This window comes from Gobio gobio, assembly GCF_949357685.1.
Source record: "Gobio gobio genome assembly, chromosome: 25".
Taxonomy (NCBI): domain Eukaryota; kingdom Metazoa; phylum Chordata; class Actinopteri; order Cypriniformes; family Gobionidae; genus Gobio; species Gobio gobio.
The window spans coordinates 18039309-18064606 of record NC_137121.1 but is presented as its reverse complement, the minus strand read 5'-3'; the positions used below and the strand labels follow the sequence as shown (position 1 = coordinate 18064606).

The 25298-nt window shown below is 39.0% G+C and overlaps 1 protein-coding gene across 1 annotated transcript in view; it reads right to left on the bottom strand.

Moving 5' to 3' along the window:
- galnt18a (UDP-N-acetyl-alpha-D-galactosamine:polypeptide N-acetylgalactosaminyltransferase 18a) overlaps nucleotides 1–21133 on the bottom strand; it is an 84746-nt gene extending 63613 nt beyond the window's left edge. The window contains exon 1 of the mRNA XM_079809407.1: nucleotides 20677–21133. Within this exon, the coding sequence (XP_079665533.1) occupies nucleotides 20677–20917 (241 nt within the window). The 5' untranslated portion in view covers nucleotides 20918–21133. The remainder of the gene's footprint in view (nucleotides 1–20676) is intronic.
- Between the last annotated feature and the right edge of the window lie 4165 nt (nucleotides 21134–25298).

The window sequence follows — 25298 nt, the reverse complement described above, 5'->3', positions numbered from 1 at the left end:
AAGTTTCTCAATTGTTTTGGTAGGCAAAGTCATGCGGTAGGCTATAACGTTATATGTATCCACATTTTGCGCAGCTGGCAAATACATAGATACTTGATCATACCTCACCAAAAACGCTCAGCACTCCCTGCAGGTCAAGTTGACTGTTTGGTGTTTTTGACAAACAATACATAGAAGTTTAGTGAGTGGAAATGGATTGTTTCTAAATGTCCGTTTGCTATTTTGTGTTCACATTACGTTCTGTTGAAGCATGTTTTCTCAGGTTTCCTTTCAGTCGGTCACGTTCGACGGAATTGGGATCTGTTTTTTTGTTTCTCAATCTGGTTTTCTGTTTTGCAAAGCAGTCTATTTTTATGTGCAAAGTTTTTGATAAAAACGAAATTATATTTGAATGTATTTGTCTTTTTTTTTTTTTTTACATGCAGGCCAGGGAAACGAAACAAACAACCCCATGAATCTCTTTAATAATATCAATACAAATAGGCCTACGTGTTTTTATTCCCCCTGCGGGACGGGAGAAGACACAAAATCAATGCATCTCTATTATTGTGCGGGAATAAATTCTTGGAGTTTTGCGGGTGCGGGCGGGAGTGGACATACACATTGGGGGAGCGGGCGGGAGTGTAACACATACGTTGCGGGAGCGGGCGGTAATGGTCAGAAATTCGGCGGGTGCGGGCGGGAGCAGGATGAAGAAAACAGTCCCGCGCAGAGCTCTACCATCGAGTATTAAAACCGGTTAAAACGCGAAAGGCGAAGCTTGAATTTACGGGTATGTCCCTCTTTGGCTAATGTACTTTCAAGATGGAGGGGCAACATGGCGACCACCGTTAGATCCCATTACCTTATGTATTTTCAATGGTATATTATAAACTTACGAGAATACTTTATTACTTGAAAGAAGTAAATATACATTAATGAGCACATATTTTTGAAAGAACTAAGTGTTTTTAGCTAAGAATAGACTAAAAAAGTTACACAGTGTAGCTTTAAGGGATGTATAATAAGGTCATGCAGAATAAGGCATTAACATGTGCTTTATAAGTAATAATAAACAGCCAATACCCTAGTAATATGTATGCTAATAAGCAACTAGTTAATAGGAGAATTGAACCCTAAAATAAAGTGTTACCGAGGGTGCCCACCTAAAAAAATTACTACATTTAGGCAAAAGCTCTGTTCTAAAAATCCATTTTATTGCACTCACAACCCTGTCCTTGGATGTCAGAGTCTAAACGATCACATATCTTGTTTAGCAGTCCTCTGTCCTTGACACCAGTATTATAAAAGCCCATTTTCTTTTTGCTGCATTTTATTAGACTTCCTGTCACACTGATAACATTCACTGGTTTGTATTAAAAACTGCAGAAAATAAAAGGACTAGCAACAAAAAGATGCTCCAAGAAAACAGTGTTCTTTCAGTTTCTCTGAAATTGAGCATGGCCTTTTGTTCACATGGACGGCCGTGGGCTGTACTAGTAATTGCATTAGCAGGTGACCTAGAAGTCGCCAGGATGTCCATACGAGTGCACGGGCGGCCCCGGATGGCCATGCTAATCATCAGAACACCATTAGTACAAGGCTACATGGCAGTGAATGTCCCTCGGGTGATATAATGCATTATTATGTGTGGGCTCCAAATCTCAAATCTGTGTCTGAACCATTAACAGGCTTTGCATAAAGGCAAGTGTTTTGTTCCCTCTATAGAACAGCATGTTTGTTGATTTCCTTGCAAAATGAATGACTTTGGCCTCATAAATCAAATGTTACAGCTCATTGCCTCTAATTTCTACATGCAAAACACAATCCTGGAGAAAAAAATTATGATTACGGCCTCATCCAGCTTCGTCACTTCTGCCAAACAAATAAAAGCACAAGACGCTCTAGATTAAATTACTGTAGTGACCTTGAAAACATGGAAGCAGAAAACACAAAGTGCACTCAAAGGCCAACAAAAACTAAAAAAAAAACTAAAAAAAAAAAGGAAGAGAGAGAGAGAAACACATTTATGTGACATACATTTTGACAAATGTGACATTTTGTAGAATAGTGTATTGGTGTTCCTAAAGGCTGCAGTATATGAGAATGGTATAAATTAATTAGGACTGTAAATTGATTCAAATATTTAATTAAATCAAGTACACAATTTTCACATTAATCACAATAATAATTGTACATCAGAAAATGTACAGATTTTTCAAAAATATATACACACAAATTCTCTCCTAAATTTGGTGAATGCCAAAATGAATCATTGTCCCACCAAATATTTATTTGATCATTTAATGTGACGAATGGTGATACCTGGCGTTCTTCTTGCTGATAGCCAGCTTCTTTAAAACACTTTAAAACGTTGCCATGAGTGTTTGTTTAAATGCTGTGTGTCAAAGGTTTCTATTTTCAACATGTTTTTGCAGTGTTGAGCTTTGTGGCCAATCACAGAGATATCTGTTGAACGAGTGAACGCAATGGCCAATCAGATTTGTTTAAGTTAGTTAGAATCTGCTCAACACCACGAAAAACTGAGTTTTTGTTCTGCACGCTCACAAACTCTTTTTGATTATAACCAACAAAGTATAAACACAAAGTCAATAAGAGATTCATTGCAAAGCTTCATTGATTATAACAGGAGTTTTCACAAGAGTGCAGATTTGTGTTCCCTGCATTATAATTGACAGCTTTAGTGATTATAATGGAGGCGATCTTTGCCTGCTTTCTGTATACTATATATTTTTTCATGCTGCTAATTACACATTACCAAGTTTCTGGATTGACAATCTTATTTAAATACACGATTGAATCCGATTGACAGTGATAACCATAGCAATGGACAGAACAAAACAATATGATACTTCCTGAATGTCAAAGATCTGTGCATTAAGACTTATATATTTTTATTTATAAGAAAACGATATATTAGGAAAAAATTAAAGACATTTAAAATGTCAAATCACTTAATCACATATTAAATTTTTATTTCAACTAAAATAATTCATCAATTACAAGCTCTCCCTCTCTCTCATGTCAGTTCATTAACAGGTGGCCTAATGCATAGAGTGAGCTGTCAGTTTTAGCGGAGTCTTGACAACCCAGCACAGGTCCCTATTACACACACTAAAAGAAGTCAAAACTCCACCATCTGTGATTCTGTTGAGCTACTTATTTATTTAAATAAAAACATGTTACATAAATGCCAGATCGGAGGGTGAAATGTGACTGAAAAATAATTCCTAGGAGCCATGTTTACAAAGTGTCTACCAAGTACTGCATTACAATAAATTATCCAGTCACAACATGACACATACGACCCACCAGAACTCACATGCGTGTCATTTACAACACTTTTGCCATAGTTTATTTCAACATCCTCATCATTTGTTGAGCAGGAGCCATAATTTATATTTAGATTTATCCAATGACCTACAAAAAACAGACAGTAAGAAGATATACATTTTTTTTTTAAAGATTTTAAAAGCAATTACCTTTTTAAATTGTTTATATCTCAATTCTGACTTCTCTCACAATTCAGTTTATACCTCACAATTCTGAGGAAAAAATTGTGAGTTATAAACTTGGAATTGCATGAAATAAAGTCAGAATTGCGAGTTTATCTTGATCCATAAAAATCTGATTGAGCCATGTATGAATCATCTGTTAAATAAGCATATACAAACATGACGTGAAGAAACTTCTATTTTTGTGTAAGCAAAACACATGACTCAACTTTTCCAAATGCATCAAGACAGTCATACAGGGCTTTTTACAAACACAATGCCTCTCCAGCTTTAGCACCTTGATAACAAGAGACAGCTCCACTGATCTGTTTTCTGCTTCTGTTCAAGAGGCATTATTGTCCTGATGTACACAACTTGAGCACAATTGTCAGGATGCACTGTGGCGCATATGTGATTAGAGTTTTAAGATGCAGCTCCAGCTGTGGGCGATATACTCTTGCACTCTCTAACCAGTGCAAAGGTTAATAAAGTCACGGAGAGACATTTGAATTCAGTCCCTCAGGTCCGACCGCTGGGCGAGCCACGGCCCAGTCTCTATGAAATCCTCATGGGTCAGTGTATGAGATGTCCAGCTATGACAGACGGTCTCCACGGTTTGGTTTGGTTTGGTTTTTGTTCTATGACGAACCTAAAGGCTCTTTCATTGGTTTAGTGGAGTAGCTAGTGTTTGCTCTTTTCATTATGTATGATATCTAAATATCCAGGGATGTCACTAGGATTGGAAGACAGGGGGGGCTTAGCCCCCAGGGTATTTGTAATTTGCGTTTGCAAAATCTTTGCACTCACATCTAGAGCTACACTTATGTCAACAACCAGTCAAGAAACCAAGATGTTAACAAGTAAAATGTGACAGAAATCCTCTTCATCCATTTCTACTCTGTTAAAGAAAAGTTACTGTAATGTTAGCTTTTAGACACATCAAAGCTGCATGGGGGAATTTACTTAGGCCAGACTTTGCTCCTGATGAGTTACTATAAACAATGAAAATGCTATCTGTCTGCTCATGTACATGATAAAGTAATAGCACACAATATCTAATTCCTCTCTATATAAGTTGTCCACAGAATGCTATTTAATTACACAGAACCGCATGTATTCAACCCATTTGAGCTAAAATACAAATATACAGCTAAACCTAAATTGAGCTAAACCTATACAAATGCCACAGCTGTACAATTTTCACACCCTATACTAAATTTACCCTATAGCCTACAATAGCCTAATGACATAACATTATTTAATATTTGAATCACAGCTTATATAGTGTTTTGACGTCGACAACCCAAGTGCATTTTACCTCAAACTTGTGACTAGTTAACTTTCTAAAGTAGCAATCGCTTTCTCGGGTCGACATTAACACTGACAAAATTATATCCTGAATTAAAAATATTTTTATACCACTTTTTAATGTGTGATTGTGTAAAGGTGTTCACGAGATACCAACCTTTCGCGAACTTGCTAGTTTCAACGTCAAACACTCGCACGGAGGGGATGGGCTGTGTGTGTGTGTGTGTGTGTGTGTGTGTGTGTGTGTGTGTGTGTGTGTGTGTGTGTGTGTATGTGTGTGTGTGGGGCGCGGCGTGCGTGAGTGAGAGACGCAGGGAAAGGAAATGCAGCTGAACGTTATTTGCTCTATGAAAGACATTGATAAAGACGACAGCTAAGGACATTTTAATCTATAATTTTATTTTAGTTAGTTTTGCCAAACACACATACAGATTTGGTTAGATATATCGTTTTTTTTTTGTAATGCCTCTGTTTTTTTTTTTTTTTTTTTTCAGTTAACGACAACCCACCGAGTTTTAGCTTTTTCGTTCATTTTCGTTAACGATTATAACCTTGGTAACGACGAGAGGAGATGAATCCTCGAGTCCAGGCAGTAACTTGCCGTAGCGCTCCGGTCTGCAACGCTCTGAAAGCTGCCACAGTTCACACCAATGCAAGGAGACGCGGTGCATCATCTTGATAGCACAACTCGTATTTCTGTCCAACTTCCGACTTTTCGGCTATTTTTTTGTAGCTGGATATTTATAATTTGTTGCGTCTAAATATGAATGAGGATACAGTTATTGATAAATCAAATTGTTATCGTTGTTCTAATTATCATTTAGGGGGGCTTAGGAACATTTTGGGGTAGCTTCAGCCCCCCTAAAATAGGCCTAACGACGTCCCTGTAAATATCTAAAAGCATACACAAAAATAATGTAAATGTAATGTACTCCAGTCTTCAGTGTCACATGATCCTTCAGAAATCATTCTAATATGCTGATTTATTATCAATGTTGGAAACAGTGCTGCTTAATATTTTTTTTATAACCTGTGATTTTTTTAGGATTCTTTGATGAATAAGTTAAAAACAGCATTTATTTAAAATAGAAATATTTTGTAACAATATACACTACCGTTCAAAAGTTTGGGGTCAGTCATTTTTTTCTTTCTCTTTTTGAAATTAATTAATACTTTTATTCAGCAAGGATGTGTTAAATTGATTTTTTTTTTTTTAAAGTGATAGCAAAAAGATTTATAATTGTAAGAAAATAGAAAAGAAAAGGATACTATCCTGAAAAAAGTATCACAGGTTCCCAAAAAATATTAAGCAGCACAACTGTTTCCGTCATTAATGGAAAAAGCTGTGTATCAAATCAGCATATTAGATTAGAATGATTTCATGTGACAATGAAAACTGGAGTAATGATGCTGAAAATTCAAAAACATTAAAAATATTGTTAATGTTAATGTTTCAAAACTTTTGACCAGTGTATATACACCAATCAGGCATAACATTATGACCTCCTTTCTAATATTGTGTTGGTCCCCCTTTTGCTGCCAAAACAGCCCTGACCCGTTGAGGCATGGACTCCACTAGACCCCTGAAGGTGTGCTGTGGTATCTGGCACCAAGATTGTTGGCAACAGATCCTTTAAGTCCTGTAAGTTGCGAGGTGGGGCCTCAATGGATCAGACTTGTTTGTTCAATTTGGAGGCCAAGTCAATACCTCAAACTCGTTGTTGTGCTCCTCAAACCATTCCTGAACCATTTTTGCTTTGATGCAGGGCGCATTATCCTGCTGAAAGAGCCACAGCCGCCAGGGAATACCGTTTCCATGAAAGGGTGGACATGGTCTGCAACAATGCTTAGGTAGGTGGTACGTGTCAAAGTAACATCCACATGGATGGCGGGACCCAAGGTTTCCCAGCAGAACATTGCCCAAAGCATCACACTGCCTCCGCCGGCTTGCCTTCTTCCCATAGTGCATCCTGGTGCCATGTGTTCCCCAGGTAAGTGACGCACTCGGCCATCCACGTGATGTAAAAGAAAACATGATTCATCCGACCTGGCAACCTTCTTCCATTGCTCCATGGTCCAGTTCTGATGCTCACATGCCCACTGCTTTCGGCGGTGGACAGGAGTCAGCATGGGCACCCTGACTGGTCTGCGGCTATGCATCTCCATACACAACAAACTACGATGCACTGGGTATTCTGACACCTTTCTATCAGAACCGGCATTAACTTCTTGAGCAATTTGAGCTACAGTAGCTTGTCTGTTTGACCGGACCACGCAGGCCAGCCTTCACTCCCCACGTGCATCAATCTGCCTTGGCCGCCCATGACCCTCTCGCTGATTCACCGCTGATCCTTCCTTAGACCACTTTTTTATAGATATACTGAGCACTGCAGTCCGGGAACACCCCACAAGAGCTGCAGTTTTGGAGAGCTGCAATTTTTCCTGTTTCTAACACTTCAACTTTGAGACCAGAATGTTCACTTGCTGCCTAATATATCCCACCCACTAACAGGTGGGTGGGATATATACAATTTAGGGCTGCTCGATTATGGAAAAAATCATAATCACGATTATTTTGGTCAATATTGAAATCACGATTATGTAACACGATTATTTCACATGACTTTGGGAATGTGTTGTATTTATTAAAAATACACCTTTCAACAATTCAATTGAAATTGTAACATTTGTTGTACTTTTTGAACTATTAAAATAAATAATATAACATATATTCGAATCAAAGTATAAAAGTATTCACGTAAAAATGATAACCACAAATAAATAAGATCAACAATATGGTTCGGCTATGCTTTTCAGGTACGTCTAACATTAGTTTTCAGGTACAGAAATGTATCAAATGTAAAATAACATTGCATATTTGAGTGCATAAATTAAAGATTAATCCTATTAAACTTACAAAAGCTATTCAATCAAGAGCGGTGAGTGATGTCCTTGTCTTTTGTTGTTTGACATTAAACAGACAGCAGTAAAGGCTACTGCCCCTTTAAGACCTCGCGTCTTCTTTCTCGACTGTATAAAGTTCACTTAAGGCATATACAGACTATGTCTGCTAAGATACTCATCAAGATGGACATGTTGACATACGTTTTGTGTGAGTTTGTCCGTTTAAGAGCAAGACTTGAAAGAGAACTCAATATTTGCGCGCTGAGAGACGTGTGCGCGCTCTCGGATGAACGCACAGAGACACATTTTCTCACAGCGCGCGCGGCTTCTCATTCTAAACCTAAACCCTAAAGCACTAAACCCGGGTGATGACGGTGAAAACGACTGGTCATATTCGAAAATATGGCAGCACTCGCAATCTCGCATGCATTGAACAAAGTTTACAAAGAGAGAATTATTTGAAAAATATGAAGGAAAAAAAGGACGTTTACACGGCTCCCCTGCTCTCGTCAGTTTTTGTTTCTTTATTAGATTGTCATAGGTCACTCTGTTTAATTTTCAAGTTGTTAAACAAATTCGTGGTGTTCCCTTGCGTTGCAGCCACTACCATGTAGCAAATCTTGCACGTAGCATGTTTCTGCTCGTCGTCTGATTCCTCGAAGCCAAACTGTTCCCAGACAACGGAGTTGGTTTTGCCTTTTTTGCTCACCAAACGCTGCTGTAACTGCCCTCCTTCTGCCATCTTTACTCGCGCCGAGTTTTTAAATTCCAGCGGATGATATGCACACGAGTCACGACCTGAGAGAGATTTGTGGGTTCGGGAGGGGCGGATGTGCACGTGCGCGTTTCATTCAGAACGCAAGGCAAAATAATCGTTTTTTCTCGATTGTACTATTTTGGTGATCGTTGGGAGGCAAAATCGAAATCGAAATCGAAATTCGATTAATTGCACAGCCCTAATACAATTATATATATATATATATATATAAATTAACTTATTATAAGCTTTGCATCAGTTTATTTGCTAAAATTACCATAAACAAAAGTGTCAATTTCTCCAAAATAAATAAACAAATAAATCTAGAGTAGTTACATTTTTTTGTTGCCGCCAAGTAATAGCTAGAAAAGCCTCAGGAGACTTAATATGCTACAGATTCTCCATGATATTCAGGGAACTGTCACTCATTCAAGCAAGGACATCTCAACTGCACACAGTATTTGGTCAAGGGCAACTGACTCATTTTTTAACCCTGGGTCATTGGCTCAGTGAGTGAGCATCACTATTCAGGAGCAGCACCAGACGACAGTTTGCTTGGCTAACGGCATCCAACAAAAGAACATACAGGTCAAAGTGCTGTCTAATGTGTGAATCAACTAAGGCCATTCTTTCTAACAAATCAGATCATTGGACTGAATCAGACAAGTCACTTCGCTATAAGTTTGTATCTGCATCTGTTGTCAGATTTCAGTAGATGCAATCATAAAGACAAATCACTTTGTCATTCATTCGAACCTCCTCCCTCAGCTCACATCTGACTGGACGGTGGAATAAAGCTGATTCGAGCTCTGAGGATTACCGAAGCTCTAGCTTGATTACGGGCTGTTCTCCAGACAACAGACCTCCGTGAGACAAGCTGACAAATCAGTGCAGCCGGATGCACCCTAAATGGAGCTCACTGACAGAGGGGAAGAAAAGTGTTTATCAGGAGCTGACCTCACCATGACACAGGCAAACAAAGGCTACAAAAAACAGTTCGATCAAACGGAAATGGCTCCCATAACCATAATCATGACCCCAGGGGCGCCGCTAGCAATTTTGGGCCCTATGAAAGAATCTGAGGTTAGACCCCCTATCGCACCCACTCCGCATCAAAAATACAAGCCAACCTAGCTATCCAAAATCTTTGTCTGCAATTTAATAATACTGACCTATTATGCAAGCCCGCTCACTCCGCTCAGGGCCGCTATCACCCAGAATACCCTTATATCGGTCTAGAAAATCGCAACTTTTCATTTTCCATCGGTCTTAGTACATGGTGTAACTAGAACACATCACAACATGAATATAGGAAAATTTTGCCGTTATTTTGTCACTTATTGAGCAGTAGGCTAGATGGAGCCGTTTACCTCCAGTCTTTGTGCTAAGCTAGGCTAGGGGTCGGTGCGTCAGAAAGTTATGGCACGCACGGAGATGAGAATGGTATGTATGGACTAATCTAACTCTGGGGGATACTGTGAATAAGCTAAAGTCCCAAAAAGTTGGCGTGTTCCTTTCAAAACGACTAAGACATAAGATAGTTGTAAAAAAAAAAGTATTGTATTTCGCAAGATTTTATAGTGTAAACATATGCAAGAGCGAATGAGAACCGTTTCGAGGGGGATGCCGGGTTTGCAAGACAAAAAAAACAACAACAAAAAAAACGAATATTCGAATCCCAACATCAAAAACCGAATACCAACCCACCGAACGAATATATTCAAATATTCTGGTCCAGCCCTAATTATATAGCACAAGAGCGGCCTCTTGAGGCGAAATAACAACTATCCCCGCGCGTGTTGTTTACATTAACACGTGAGGCTTCACACTCGCTGCACAGAGAGTGCTGACACATCAGATGCATTTAAAACATGACAGCGAAAAGGTATAAATACAGAACACTACAGTACTTATTTCCAAATCATTATAAAGTAATTAATTTGTTGACTAGATGCTGCATTAGCAGGTAAAGAACAGCAGTGTGTATGTTTGTCGACGAGGCTGACAGGACGCTAACATTAGCAGTAGACTACCTCAAGCAGTTAAATCATGTAAATAATAACAATAATGTCATAAAAACGCACGCAAGTCCAACCCAAATGTTGCATATATAAAATTAGTGACGTGAGAAAGCAAACTGTATCATCATGCTGCCGACAGAAATATAAACAAAGCAGAAGCGCATTCGTTTTTTTAATTAGATAATCTCCTTCTAAAAAAGCTGTTGGATTTGTATGAAATGGCAAGACTACAATAAGATTCCATTTGTAACTTTAACTAAGGTTAATAAATGCTGTGGAAGTGTTGTTCATTGTTAGCATGTTAATTTCTACATTAAATTGAGTTTGAATTTTTATTTTTAGCTGTTAACCTTGGTAAATGCACTATGAACTAACATGAAAGATCAAAGAAAAATTATATTGCTCATATTAATATATAAAATACAATGTATATTGCATAATGCTTATAGTTCATGTATGAAATGTACATGCATGTTTCTAGGTTATAGCAAAAGAAACAAATTTGACCTGTAATATTTTAATGTTTAAATTATTTTCTGAAGAATTTGTTCTATTAGAACTTCTCATTTTAATATTCATATTTATATGTTTTTAATTTAGCACATTTTCATGGCTCAGTACTGTTCTTTTATTTCTTGTAATAAAGTTCAGCACCGTTTTACTTATGTTTTTTTATCCATTATCTATTAAAAAAAAACTATCAGTCGATTAATCTGTTGTGGGCAAGTGCAGTCCAACCTAGTTATCGGTAAAATCCACTATCAGTCGACCTCTATATATATATACTAGGGGTGTAACGGTACACGTATTTGTATTGAACCGTTTCGGTACAGAGCTTCCGGTACGGTGCACGCGTGTACTGAACGGTTATGAATGTAATATTTAACAGTTAACAGTCGGTTTGTTGTAAGCGCGGAACACACTTCAATCCGAGTTCCCACACGAACATATTAAGTATTCAGTTCATTTTATCACGAAATTCTAACGATAAATGACGTTTTGATGCTCTTTAATGTGCGTGACTGATCAGTGATCACTGAACACAGTTCAAGTGGCCGCGCGCCGCGCGCGCGTGAACGCGATCATTTATGAACGGTGCACACGTGTAACGTTATCAAACGGTTTCCGAATGCAATCTTTAACAGTTCACAGTCGGCGGAACACACTTCAATCCAAGTTCCCACACAAACATATTAAGTATTCAGTTCATTTTATCACGAAATTCAAACGATAAATGCCGTTTTGACGCTCTATGTGGCGTGACTGGTCACTGATCACAGTTCAAGCGGCCGCGCGACGCGCACGCGCGTGAACGCGATCATCTGTGAAGGCGATCGATCTTCTCTTACTAAAGAATAAACATGAATGACGATCTGAAGGTATGAGGATACATTACAACTTACTGTCATGTATATATGTGGGGTAATCGCTCAATCAGTGTTTCAACGGCGGAAAGACGTCAATATAACTGCGTGTAAACTAAACAATGTCATGTAACGTTAGCGTCACATTCACCTCAGGCAGTCATTCAGTGTCCACAGACTTTTATTCACTAGAGAAATCAACTCTTTCGCTAAATATATGCTCTATATTAGCCGTTATATTCATTATATTCTACTTAACCTGTTAGTGATGTCTTGATTATTTCATGGATGTTAAATAAACCTGTCTTGAAAATGACAGACGTATATAAATTAATATTTTTCAACAACGATTTGGAGAAAAAAACTATTTTATAATTAGATTTAGAAGTTAATGCAAAAACTGCCTTATGTTTTTGCCTGAAGTTTACATGTTTGCATACAATGTGTTATTTGAGTGTTGATTATTATACCTAAAAATTAATAGCAACTGAATTTAGGCTAATAGTTTGGGCTCTGTTGTGAACCTTTAATATTAATGTACAAATAAGGGCTCCCTATATAATTTAAAGAAATATCTTAAATAAACTTTTAGATATAATTTAATTCATTCAAGGACAGACACTTTTTTTCCCCAGTAAACCACTATTAAATATAAAAAATAAATAAAAAGCAATTTTGTAAATCTGCTGTACCGAACTCGTACCGAACCGTGACTTCAAAACCGAGGTACATACCGAACCGTCAGTTTTGTGTACCGTTACACCCCTAATATATACATATACTGGGTTTCGGTACCCAACCCTATTGGTGCATCCCTATTTTAAGTTATGCACAACAAATCTTTTAGTGGTTACCATGTACCTGATCATAAAAACAAATAATGTTTTTTAACAGAAAGATTGCAGTAAATAAACTTCTGGTAATACATTTTTACTGTCTAGACTGAGCACGCCTTGCCACCACAGACAACTCATTTAATTATCAAAATTATCAAAATTGGTGTCTGAGCAATTACCCGGCTTAATTAACTACAGCACATTTAAAGTGCCAATCAAGACCTTTTGTGAAAAATCACAGGCTGAGGAAGCAACTTTCCACGGTTCAGTCTTAATGCTCCTCGTAACCTCCATGCTATCAAGTATCCTCTTCCCACTTCACTTCTTCCCTTTGGCATTTCTCTTTCATTTCCCATCAGCAAGTGAAGCGTACTGTTAAAACGAGCCCTTGTGTGTCCTATCCTATAATGAGAGAACCGTGGACAAAAACAACTTTGATAACGATAACAATCTCAGGTGGTATTTAACAGGCGGTACGACAGAACAACACATGCCTGCGGGGTGTGCGTGCAAAAACATCCAGCGTTAATTGTCAGGCAAGCGCACCGTAATGAGACAGTCCAAAATAAATTAGCGGGGTAACACTCGGCTCGAAAGTGTGACTCATGAACTTTTGAACTTGTGAACAGGGCACAGAGAAGAAAAGACAATAGTATGAAGGCGGTATTTTTATAGAACTCAAGACTCCCTGCTGATCTCCAGTGCAGAGCTGTGTGAAAATGGGAAGAGAACGGGTAAGTTACAGCACTGCAGTTCAGATGTACAGAATAACTCAGCAGCTGTTTGCACAGCAATCACCCATGAGCATTCAAACAAGACTCCACTGTACTCGCCATAAACTGGATCCTGTTAGAGGCCATGCTTTTGAAGGCTTCAAAGAGGAGGGAAGCATGTTTAATTGGCCATGAGCAGATGGAAACTGTGGACTCGCAGTGTGAGTGGAAAATTTATCAAATTAAGCTGTACTACATTTAAAAAGCAAATTATCAATCAGGTTTCTCAAACATGCTCCTTGCATGCTATTGGTCATCCAATTTGGTAGCCCTGCCCCAAACTCACACCATTGGTTGAGTCAATGTTGCTGTTGTTGGGCATGTTTGGGGTGTTAAAAAAAAACAGACCAATGTTTTCATAACGTCTCTTTCAATGAAAGCCAGCGCATTTGATGGCCATATCCGGCAGCCATTTTAGGCATGCAAGACCAACTCCTATCAAAATACTGAAATCTCAAACTGCTTGCCAAACTCGCATATTAAAAGCATGAACTGTCCCATGAATGTTGTTTATTATGCTCAAATAGCACTAAAAAAGCATATACAGCCTACACTCACCTAAAGGATTATTAGGAACACCTGTCCAATTTCTCATTAATGCAATTATCTAATCAACCAATCACATGGCAGTTGCTTCAATGCATTTAGGGGTGTGGTCCTGGTCAAGACAATCTCCTGAACTGCAAACTGAATGTCAGAATGGGAAAAAGGTGATTTAAGCATTTTGAGCGTTGCATGGTTGTTGGTGCCAGACGGGCCGGTCTGAGTATTTCACAATCTGCTCAGTTACTGGGATTTTCACGCACAACCATTTCTAGGGTTTACAAAGAATGGTGTGAAAAGGGAAAAACATCCAGTATGCGGCAGTCCTGTGGGCGAAAATGCCTTGTTGATGCTAGAGGTCAGAGGAGAATGGGCTGACTGATTCAAGCTGATAGAAGAGCAACTTTGACTGAAATAACCACTCGTTACAACCGAGGTATGCAGCAAAGCATTCGTGAAGCCACAATACGCACAACCTTGAGGCGGATGGGCTAAAACAGCAGAAGACCCCACCGGGTACCACTCATCTCCACTACAAATAGGAAAAAGAGGCTACAATTTGCACGAGCTCACCAAAATTGGACAGTTGAAGACTGGAAAAATGTTGCCTGGTCTGATGAGTCTCGATTTCTGTTGAGACATTCAGATGGTAGAGTCAGAATTTGGCGTAAACAGAATGAGAACATGGATCCATCATGCCTTGTTACCACTGTGCAGGCTGGTGGTGGTGGTGTAATGGTGTGGGGGATGTTTTCTTGGCACACTTTAGGCCCCTTAGTGCCAATTGGGCATCGTTTAAATGCCACGGCCTACCTGAGCATTGTTTCTGACCATGTCCATCCCTTTATGACCACCATGTACCGATCCTCTGATGGCTACTTTCAGCAGGATAATGCACCATGTCACAAAGCTCGAATCATTTCAAATTGGTTTCTTGAACATGACAATGAGTTCACTGTACTAAAATGGCCCCCACAATCACCAGATCTCAACCCAATAGAGCATCTTTGGGATGTGGTGGAACGGGAGCTTCGTGCCCTGGATGTGCATCCCACAAATCTCCATCAACTGCAAGATACTATCCTATCAATATGGCCAACATTTCTAAAGAATGCTTTCAGCACCTTGTTGAATGCCATGTTGAATTAAGGCAGTTCTGAAGGCGAAAGGGGGTCAAACACAGTATTAGTATGGTGTTCCTAATAATCCTTTATGTGAGTGTATATTTCTAGCCAATGTGCATGTGTAGTACCAAGCATGCGTCTCAGGATACTGACTGTTTTTATGGGAACGGGAACTTCTAATGGCAGCTACAGTACGATAACTTTAACAGTTTGTGATTGGCTCTTTTATTTGAAAGGCAGGCTTTTTTTTTCATCATATTGTGCTTTCTCCCATTCATAGTAACATGCGTGTACCGAATTGGTATAGATGTACAGACTTTATTCAGAGTCATCATAGGGTTTGCACTTGTGGATATTGGCCGACAAATTGTTTAGTAATTTAAGTTAATTAAGCAGATATTTAAAAATGTACAATTGGACAATGGAATATTGCAACATTTATTGTTAATGATTAACCCGTGCACATCATTATCCAATCAATTCATGATGAACTAAATCAACTCCAAGTTTTTTTTTCTCATTCGATAAGCCGTTTCACTCGGATATACATCACAATAGAAAGAAAAGACTGGACATTCTTTTGTGTTCCACATAAAAAAGTTCATCATATTGGTCTGAAACAACATGAGGGTGAGTAAATAATGGCAGAATTTTCCTTTTGAGAAAAGTTCTGCTAATTTAACTTTAAACCTAATTTTGACATATTTTTCTTGCTTTCTCCCTAACTCTACAGCACCTTACATTCCACATTTCAAATAACAAAACACTAGAAAACGTAAACCTGGCTGTCACAACATCCCTAGCAAAGCCAAACAATAAACGTGGTATTTCCACAGTGACCTTCCACAAACCAATGTTCACATTTGCTAATTGAAACTGGGTTACGGAAGAATTGGCTACATCTCTTTCTCTCAGTAAGACAGCACAACACTGTTGCTCATGCCAACAAAAACTGTCAAAAATTGTCATTGGAGGTCCGTTCTCGGTCTCTGCCAATGACAATGCAATCAGACAGTTCAGATGGGTGTGAAAACCAGACTATTCACTTTTAATGGACTTTGGAGAAATAAGACTCTCTGGCAGGAGCCACTAACTCAGTTATCGTACAACTGGAGGAGACTGCAAGCAAATCTGAGATGCTTTGATTATTTCTTTCTCTAAGACTTATGTCTTTGACTTAAAGTACAGAGGAGCAGTTTATATACGGGAATTGGGGGTTTGAATCCTTTAAAGGTGAAATCTGTAGGGATTCCCAAAACTTTTTGGTTAGCCAAATCCCTTTTATCTATAATATTTACTTCAAGTACCCTCTGAAATTAAGTTAATATTTCAATAATTTAACAACAATTTCATATGGTTTTATTTTTATATCATTTATTTATTTTAATTTGACATTTTTAAGATTTAATTAATTATTAGCTTTTCTTCAACTCTCAAACTCCAGTTTGGGAAAACCTGCACTTGAGCAGTGGTTCTTTCTTAAACAGGGGCTCGGGGCCCACTATGGGACCCTAGTAAACTTCTACGGGAGCTGCAGGATGACTTTAAATTAAAGTATTTAAATTAATAAATGATTGTTAATATATTCAAATATTTAAATTCTAAAGCTAAAAAGCACATGAAAAAAAGTTTTAGTTATAGTTATAGTTATTTCCCCCCACATAACTTTCATCTTCCATTGGTAGGCCAAACAACTATTCCCTCTCCAAACTAATGCTATTGGCTGAGCTAATGTTGCTGTTGGCAGGCTAATCAGAAGGCTCAAAAAATAGCACAACATTTTGACAGGACCAAGGAGCCACAATGTTTCCACTTTTTAAGGAAATCAGCCAAAATAATGGTTTTCTCTGTATGGTATTTTAAAATAAAAAAAACACATTTCACCTAAAATAAATACTTAAAGGTGCGGTATGTAGAATTGACACCTAGTGATTGAAATGGGTACTGCAGTCCAAATACAAAATATTGGAGATTGTCGTTTCCCTGCCCCCTCCTCCTCAGACTCGAAGCTCACGTGGGTTGCCAGCTTGAGGACACGCAACAGGAGCAAGCACAATTGACAATGTAACCACACTGTATGTTGATTAGTTGATTTAGCCACGTTTTAATATGCTCTCATTCATAGAGATTTTTTGATGGATGCTGAGGCTTTTTAGGGTTGGGTAGAATCTGCAATCTCTGACCCAGTTTGTTTGCTGGCTTCCATGGCAGCAATACACTGCATGTGTTTACCGCCAACTGGCAACCTGTGGTGTCGAAATACTATTGGGTAAACTGGCGGTGTGCTGTATCGCACTGACCAAAACAAAAACAGACATTCTGACACAGAACGCACATTTCAAAGTAAAATAACTGGCTGTAGTATTGTTTTTCTAAAAAACAAGTAGGTGAATGTAGCATGTTTCCTGCATATTATGGTATTATTAGGGTATTTTTATGGTTAAGTAAAGTGAAAAACTTACATACAGCACCTTTAAAAGGGATAGTTCACACAAAAATGAGTTATATTAAAATATGTCCATGCTCTTCCAAGCTGTATAATGGCAGCCCAAAATTTGATGCCCAAAAAAGTGTATCCATCCATTATAAAAGCAATCCACACGGCTCCAGGGGGTTAATAAAGGCCTTCTGAAGCGAATAGATGGGTTTTTGTAAGAAAAAAATATCCATATTTAACACGTTATTAAGTAAAATATCTGGCTTCCAGCGCGACGATGACGTCAGATGTAAGTGTTTTGAACTGCGAGAGGCATTACACTTTCTTCGTAAATTGAATACAGAAGGAGGTCCGCCGGAAGCTAGATATTTTACTTTATAAAGTTTTAAATGTGTATATTTTTCTTACACAAACCCATCGATTCACTTCAGAAGGCCTTCATTAACCCCACAGAGCCTTATGGATTACTTTTATAATGGATGGATGATTTTTTGATCTTCAAATTTAGGGCTGCCATTCACTGACATTATAAAGCTTAGATTAGCCATGACATTTTTTAATATAACTTTGATTGTATTCGGCTGAAAGAAGAATGTCATATACAGTGGGGAGAACAAGTATTTAATACACTGCCGATTTTGCAGGTTTTCCTACTTACAAAGCATGTAGAGGTCTGTAATTTTTAACATAGGTACTCTTCAGCTGTGAGTGACGAAATCTAAAATCCAGAAAATCACATTGTATGATTTTTAAGTAATTAATTTGCCTTTTATTGCATGACATAAGTATTTGATACATCAGAAAAGCATAACTTAATATTGGGTACAGAAACCTTTGTTTGCAATTACAGAGATCATACGTTTCCTGTAATTCTTGACCAGGTTTGCACACACTGCAGCAGGGATTTTGGCCCACTCCTCCATACAGACCTTCTCCAAATCCTTCAGGTTTTGGGGCTGTCGCTGGGCAATACGGACTTTCAGCTCCCTCCAAAGATTTTCTGTTGGGTTCAGGTCTGGAGACTGGCTAGGCCACTCCAGGACCTTGAGATGCTTCTTACGGAGCCACTCCTTAGTTGCCCTGGCTGTGTGTTTCGTGTCGTTGTCATGCTGGAAGACCCAGCCACGTCCCATCTTCAATGATCTTACTGAGGGAAGGAGGTTGTTGGCCAAGATCTCGCTATACATGGCCCCATCCATCCTCCCCTCAGTACGGTGCAGTCGTCCTGTCCCCTTTGCAGAAAAGCTCCCCAAAGAATGATGTTTCCACCTCCATGCTTCACGGTTGGGATGGTGTTCTTGGGGTTGTACTCATCCTTCTTTTTCCTCCAAACACGGCGAGTGGAGTTTAGACCAAAAAGCTCTATTTTTGTCTCATCAGAACACATGACCTTCTCCCATTCCTCCTCTGGATCATCCAGATGGTCATTGGCAAACTTCAGACAGGCCTGGACATGTGCTGGTTTGAGCAGGGGGACCTTGCGTGCGCTGCAGGATTTTAATCCATGACGGCGTAGTGTGTTACTAAGGGTTTTCTTTGAGATTGTGGTCCCAGCTTTCTTCAGGTCATTGACCAGGTCCTGCCGTGTAGTTCTGGGCTGATCCCTCACCTTCCTCATGATCATTGATGCCCCACGAGGTGAGATCTTGGATGGTGCCCCAGACCGAAGGAGATTGACCGCCATCTTGAGCTTCTTCCATTTTCTAATTTGTTGCCTTCTCACCAAGCTGTTTGCCCATTGTCCTGTAGCCCACCCCAGCCTTGTGCAGGTCTAGAATTTGATCCCTGATGTCCTTACACAGCTCTCTGCCTGGTCTTGGCCAGTGTGGAGAGGTTGGAGTCTGTTTGATTGAGTGTGTGGACCGGTGTCTTTTATACAGGTAATGAGTTCAAACAGGTGCAATTAATACAGGTAGTGAGTGGAGAACAGGAGGGCTTCTTAAAGAAAAACTAACAGGTCTGTGAGAGACGGAATTCTTACTGGTTGGTAGGTGATCAAATACTTATGTCATGCAAAAAAATGCAAATGAATTATTTAAAAATCATACAATGTGATTCTCTGGATTTTCACAGTTCTCTCACAGTTGAAGTGTACTTATAAAAATTACAGACCTCTACATGCTTTGTAAGTAGGAAAACCTGCCAAATCGGCAGTGTATCAAATACTTGTTCTCCCCACTGTAGCCTACATATAGGATGGCTTAAGGGTGAGTAAATTATGGGATCATTTTAATTTTGGGGTGAACTATCCATTTAATGACAAGGGAGGAAGGCATCACAATGTTGTATCTTCTTGCCAAGCAGTAGCTACACTCATTTGCTTAAGTGCCTTGCAGTGTAGGTGTGCAAGGTATATTTTGATTGACATTTATGGCCTCTCTGTGACTGCGAGAAGCAAGCTTTAAGACCTTGAGCTCAGCACCGGAGCGGTACTTATAGTACAGGCCAACATATCCCATAAATCCAGCCAAATCCTTCTCAACAAGATTAATGCGTGCATTAATACCTTACAGTAATACAATTCCTCATACAAATCCTGTTAAGGCATAAATGGAAGTTTATGTTGGAGACAACACCCTCTTATTTCATTCCAAGGCCAGAATTTTAACACCGCCGAATCAGATTTACATCAACAGTACACTAATGATGAGGATGAGCGGCTGTTCAAACTCTTGCAGGTTATCATCACTGCCCAGCTATCCTGTTTGAGTCCAGCAAAGCAACACGATGGCACCAGCCGTGGGACTACTGATGTTTACGTGAGGACTTTGCCAAGTGCTAAATTTATGCACCACTCTCTAGCTGCAATAAACCTGAGTTTACACTGCACCAGCTGAATACAGTGATCTGTTAGGAGATTAATGCAGTCCAGATAGAGGTGCTATAGTATTATGATCGGCATCCAATGCATCTCTATAAATATATGATTCATGCATGTGGGTGTATATAGAAACAGAGCCATAAAAGAGGCTCATCAGCATCTTAAGTGCAAAGCCCCTTTAAACCTGTATTGATCTTCATGTCTACTGCAAGTACGCCTGTGTTAATAGGCTACTGTAAAGAGAGCACATGCAATTATTATAAACCATATGTTGTCATATAAAAACATTATTACCTTGTATGTGCTGGTTAACAACACTCTCCAGCCTGTCTAGTCTCTCTATAATCCTCAGGGTTTCTCCTCTGTTGTCATCATCAAACTTTTTCTCATGCGTCCTCCCTGCAACTTTGACGTTGCCGTTATTAGACACATAATTGGTGATCCATCCGACGTAGAGCAGACACAAAATATTGGTCATGCCGCTTAAAATCACGCACGTGGACACCAAAGTTTTGGTTCTCCTCGTGCATGCCATCGCAACATCCCCACGTGCGAAGCGCGCGCAGAAACAGGCACAAATCCTTTACGCGTTTGGCGGCGGTTCTGCTCTCATGCAGCCCGGCGGAATGATCTCCCGTATAACGTTTCGGCTTTGCGTCTCCAGCACATCTTATGTGACAGGAAGCTGCAGCTGTTCGGATATGTGCGGATGTCTCTCGCGCTCGTCCGCACTGTTTGACAGCGGGTTTACAGCTCGGCAGCACGCGCACGGCTTGTTTGACGGCGTCATGAGCCAGGGGGACACGCGCACCATGTTGCAGCGCGCGCTGATGTTGACAGCCAATGAAGTTAAACAGCAGTAATGGTTGAGGCCAACTGGTTTTTATTCGACATAAAGTGGGGAATACCAAATTGTTCACTATGTAAAAAATGTAATGCTATTTTTATTCGCCTAATTTGGCTGGCTTCTTCCAAGCGCCAAAATGATTGGACACACGGCCTTTGACAATTAACAGTTATGGAACATTAACAGAAGCGTTTTCTCCTCGTTTAAAAAAAAAAGGTAATTTTGTTTTTGTTTTGTAATCCTAAAATTTCAGTATTCATGAATATTTATGTTCATATTTTGACATCATACGTTTATTGCTCCCTGCTGGGGAAAAACCTGCTAAAACCAGCCTAGGCTGGTTGGCTGGACTTCGCTGGTTTTAGCTGGTCTCCCAGTTTGACTAGCTAAGACTGACCTGGTTAGCTAAAAAAAAAAGTGTCCAAAACAAAACCCCTCTAAAACCAGTCTGGGAGACCAGCTAAAACAAGCCAACCAGCTTAGCTGGTTTTAGCTGTTTTTTCCCCAGCAGGGCTGCGGACGGTAGGCCAGCCTTGTCTTTAATAATCATAATGTCTATCCTTATTTGAGGACTTTTCTCACCAAAAATATGCAATTCATTTGTCATCATATCATGTAATAATTTGATTTACATTTCAAATGGTTTGCATTTGTTTATTTACATTTTTTTCCCTATTGTCCTGGCAGGCCTGCAACTTATTTTCGGATCCTAACACATCAGTTGAGATCACTGATTTGACTCGCACTCCCCATCTGCTCCAAACTGCAGCAGGAATTATTTTTAACTGTCGTTGAGATGTTATGTACATAAAATCACCAATTAAACAAACCCTCTTTTAAAACTAAAGCATTCTAATGAAAGTTTTAATTATTAATGCACATTTCTGAGTTTATTGTGTGCAGTTAATCTCTACAATGTTATTCCAAAATTAAAAAAAAAAAAGCTTGTTTTTTGCTCTGTTTCTACAGTTGCTCCTTTTCAGATGACATACCTGGAGAAAACTGTCTATTATCATTCACATTCATCTCAGTGGCAGTTTCAAATCTTCCTCCTCTCTTTGCTCATGGGAGCCACACCATTTTGGATGACATGAGGAATCGCTCTTACTTTTCAAGCCACCTGACTCCATTCTGCTACGAAACTTTTTACAATCCAATCAATTCCAGATGGATAAAATTAAGTCTTTCCCTACAATATTTCTAGTTGATTATTCAAATACATCAGATTGCATTAGTAAAATGGGTTGGAAATACATTTTATGTTCACTTTAAAGTTATGAAACGGTTACAAGATAGTATATAAGCAATCTTGACATAATTAATGTCTTGATAGATGCTTAATGGTTTGTGATTTACTGTATTAAATATCTGACAGTGCTCTTTAAAGGTACAATATGTAAGTTTTTGCATATTCAAAGCATAGTTGCATTTTCAAAACAATAACAAAGGCGAAGCTTGATGACACTATGAAGGAGAGTGGAACGATGGGAGAAGTCGTTTTCACCATCCAGAGATATATGGAATTCACAAATCATGTTCACGAATGAGGTAATTAATTAGTTTTTGTATTACCTGTTTTACATGTTTAAAATAATTGTACTAAAGGTTCATTTGAACAGACCAACAGTATTTGCAAGTAATGGCTAAATATTTTTGTGCAACACATACTGTATTTAATTTCACTGTCGCTTTCACTTGTCTCAAGGCCAAAGTACACTTCGGCCGTCCGCACAACAGCACATGCGCGAGTGAGTTGAGCGCTTGAAAACAAAAGTCCACTAGATAGTGCGCACGCCCCGGACGCGTCTTTCCGTGCTCACGGTCAAAGACATACGCTGCGTCCCAATTCGCATACTATCCATACTAAATAGGATTCGAAAAAAGAATTAGTATATCCCAAATCGTAGTATGTTGAAAATAGTATTCCAAAGATTCCCGGATGGTCTACTATTTCCGGTCATAATTCGAAGTGCATATCGATGCGCACTCTAACGGCTGATATTGCCCATAACCCATTGCGAGATGGACGAGGATTCGATTAGAACTACAAAAGCAGATAAAAAGTGTTAAAAAAACTACAAACATGACGGTTATGCAAGTCCGACGGTTAAGTAGAGAGAGTTAGATAAAGAGGTTTGAGTGAGCAATTATCAGTATTTAACCTGGCGAAAAGATATGTATTCAATATTATCCACATTATATTTCCCCTGCAGCAGCATTGTGAACCTTTGTAATGATATGTTTAGCCATTAACTTTGCAAACACATGAGAGGAGTCTCTGCATTAAAGACCCACGAATGGCAGATCAACGTGCTACTACATTTCTCTCCGATATGGTAGGAAATTAAATTGAATGTGGAGGATTTGAACTGTGACGATGATTGACAGGGCAGTTTAAACGTTGACGGGATGCAAGTAACTAAGCAACAGAGTCCGTTAAAGATGACTAAGTATGTCCCAAAGCTTGCATACTCTTCTGCTACACACTCAAAAGTATGTACTTTTTCTTCAGAAAAAGAGTACATACTTTTAGGTCGTAGTATAAGGCGAATTGGGACGCAGCAATATACTTTGAAAGGCTTGCGCGCCTTTCTATAGAAAGTGAATACCGGGGGCTTTAGTTGATCTACGTTTATGTTTTTTGGGGTTTTCTGTACTCTCCAATGGATAATCTTGACCATGATGAGTGAACGACACAACAGCGGCGTGCTTCTGCATTCGCGTGTTGCCATGGTTTCTACATGCGGGTATTACGTCATTTATAGGTGACAATGACAAGGGAAAAGCCATAATTTAAAATAGGAAATTCTCTGGATTTACAAATCCTTGGGAACTTTTGGGATAATGTAAGTACACAACTGCATGAAATACATCACACTGTGCACGTGGTTTTTGGATATATTTAATTACAAAAAATTAGGGCTGCTCGATTATGGAAAAAATCATAATCACGATTATTTTGGTCAATATTGAAATCACGATTATGTAACACGATTATTTCACATGACTTTGGGAATGTGTTGTATTTATTAAAAATACACCTTTCAACAATTCAATTGAAATTGTAACATTTGTTGTACTTTTTGAACTATTAAAATAAATAATATAACATATATTCGAATCAAAGTATAAAAGTATTCACGTAAAAATGATAACCACAAATAAATAAGATCAACAATATGGTTCGGCTATGCTTTTCAGGTACGTCTAACATTAGTTTTCAGGTACAGAAATGTATCAAATGTAAAATAACATTGCATATTTGAGTGCATAAATTAAAGATTAATCCTATTAAACTTACAAAAGCTATTCAATCAAGAGCGGTGAGTGATGTCCTTGTCTTTTGTTGTTTGACATTAAACAGACAGCAGTAAAGGCTACTGCCCCTTTAAGACCTCGCGTCTTCTTTCTCGACTGCATTAAGTTCACTTAAGGCATATACAGACTATGTCTGCTAAGATACTCATCAAGATGGACATGTTGACATACGTTTTGTGTGAGTTTGTCCGTTTAAGAGCAAGACTTGAAAGAGAACTCAATATTTGCGCGCTGAGAGACGTGTGCGCGCTCTCGGATGAACGCACAGAGACACATTTTCTCACAGCGCGCGCGGCTTCTCTTTCTAAACCTAAACCCTAAAGCACTAAACCCGGGTGATGACGGTGAAAACGACTGGTCATATTCGAAAATATGGCAGCACTCGCAATCTCGCATGCATTGAACAAAGTTTACAAAGAGAGAATTATTTGAAAAATATGAAGGAAAAAAAGGACGTTTACGCGGCACCCCTGCTCTCGTCAGTTTTTGTTTCTTCATTAGATTGTCATAGGTCACTCTGTTTAATTTTCAAGTGGTTAAACAAATTCGTGGTGTTCCCTTGAGTTGCAGCCACTACCATGTAGCAAATCTTGCACGTAGCATGTTTCTGCTCGTCGTCTGATTCCTCGAAGCCAAACTGTTCCCAGACAACGGAGTTGGTTTTGCCTTTTTTGCTCACCAAACGCTGCTGTAACTGCCCTCCTTCTGCCATCTTTACTCGCGCCGGGTTTTTAAATTCCAGCGGATGATA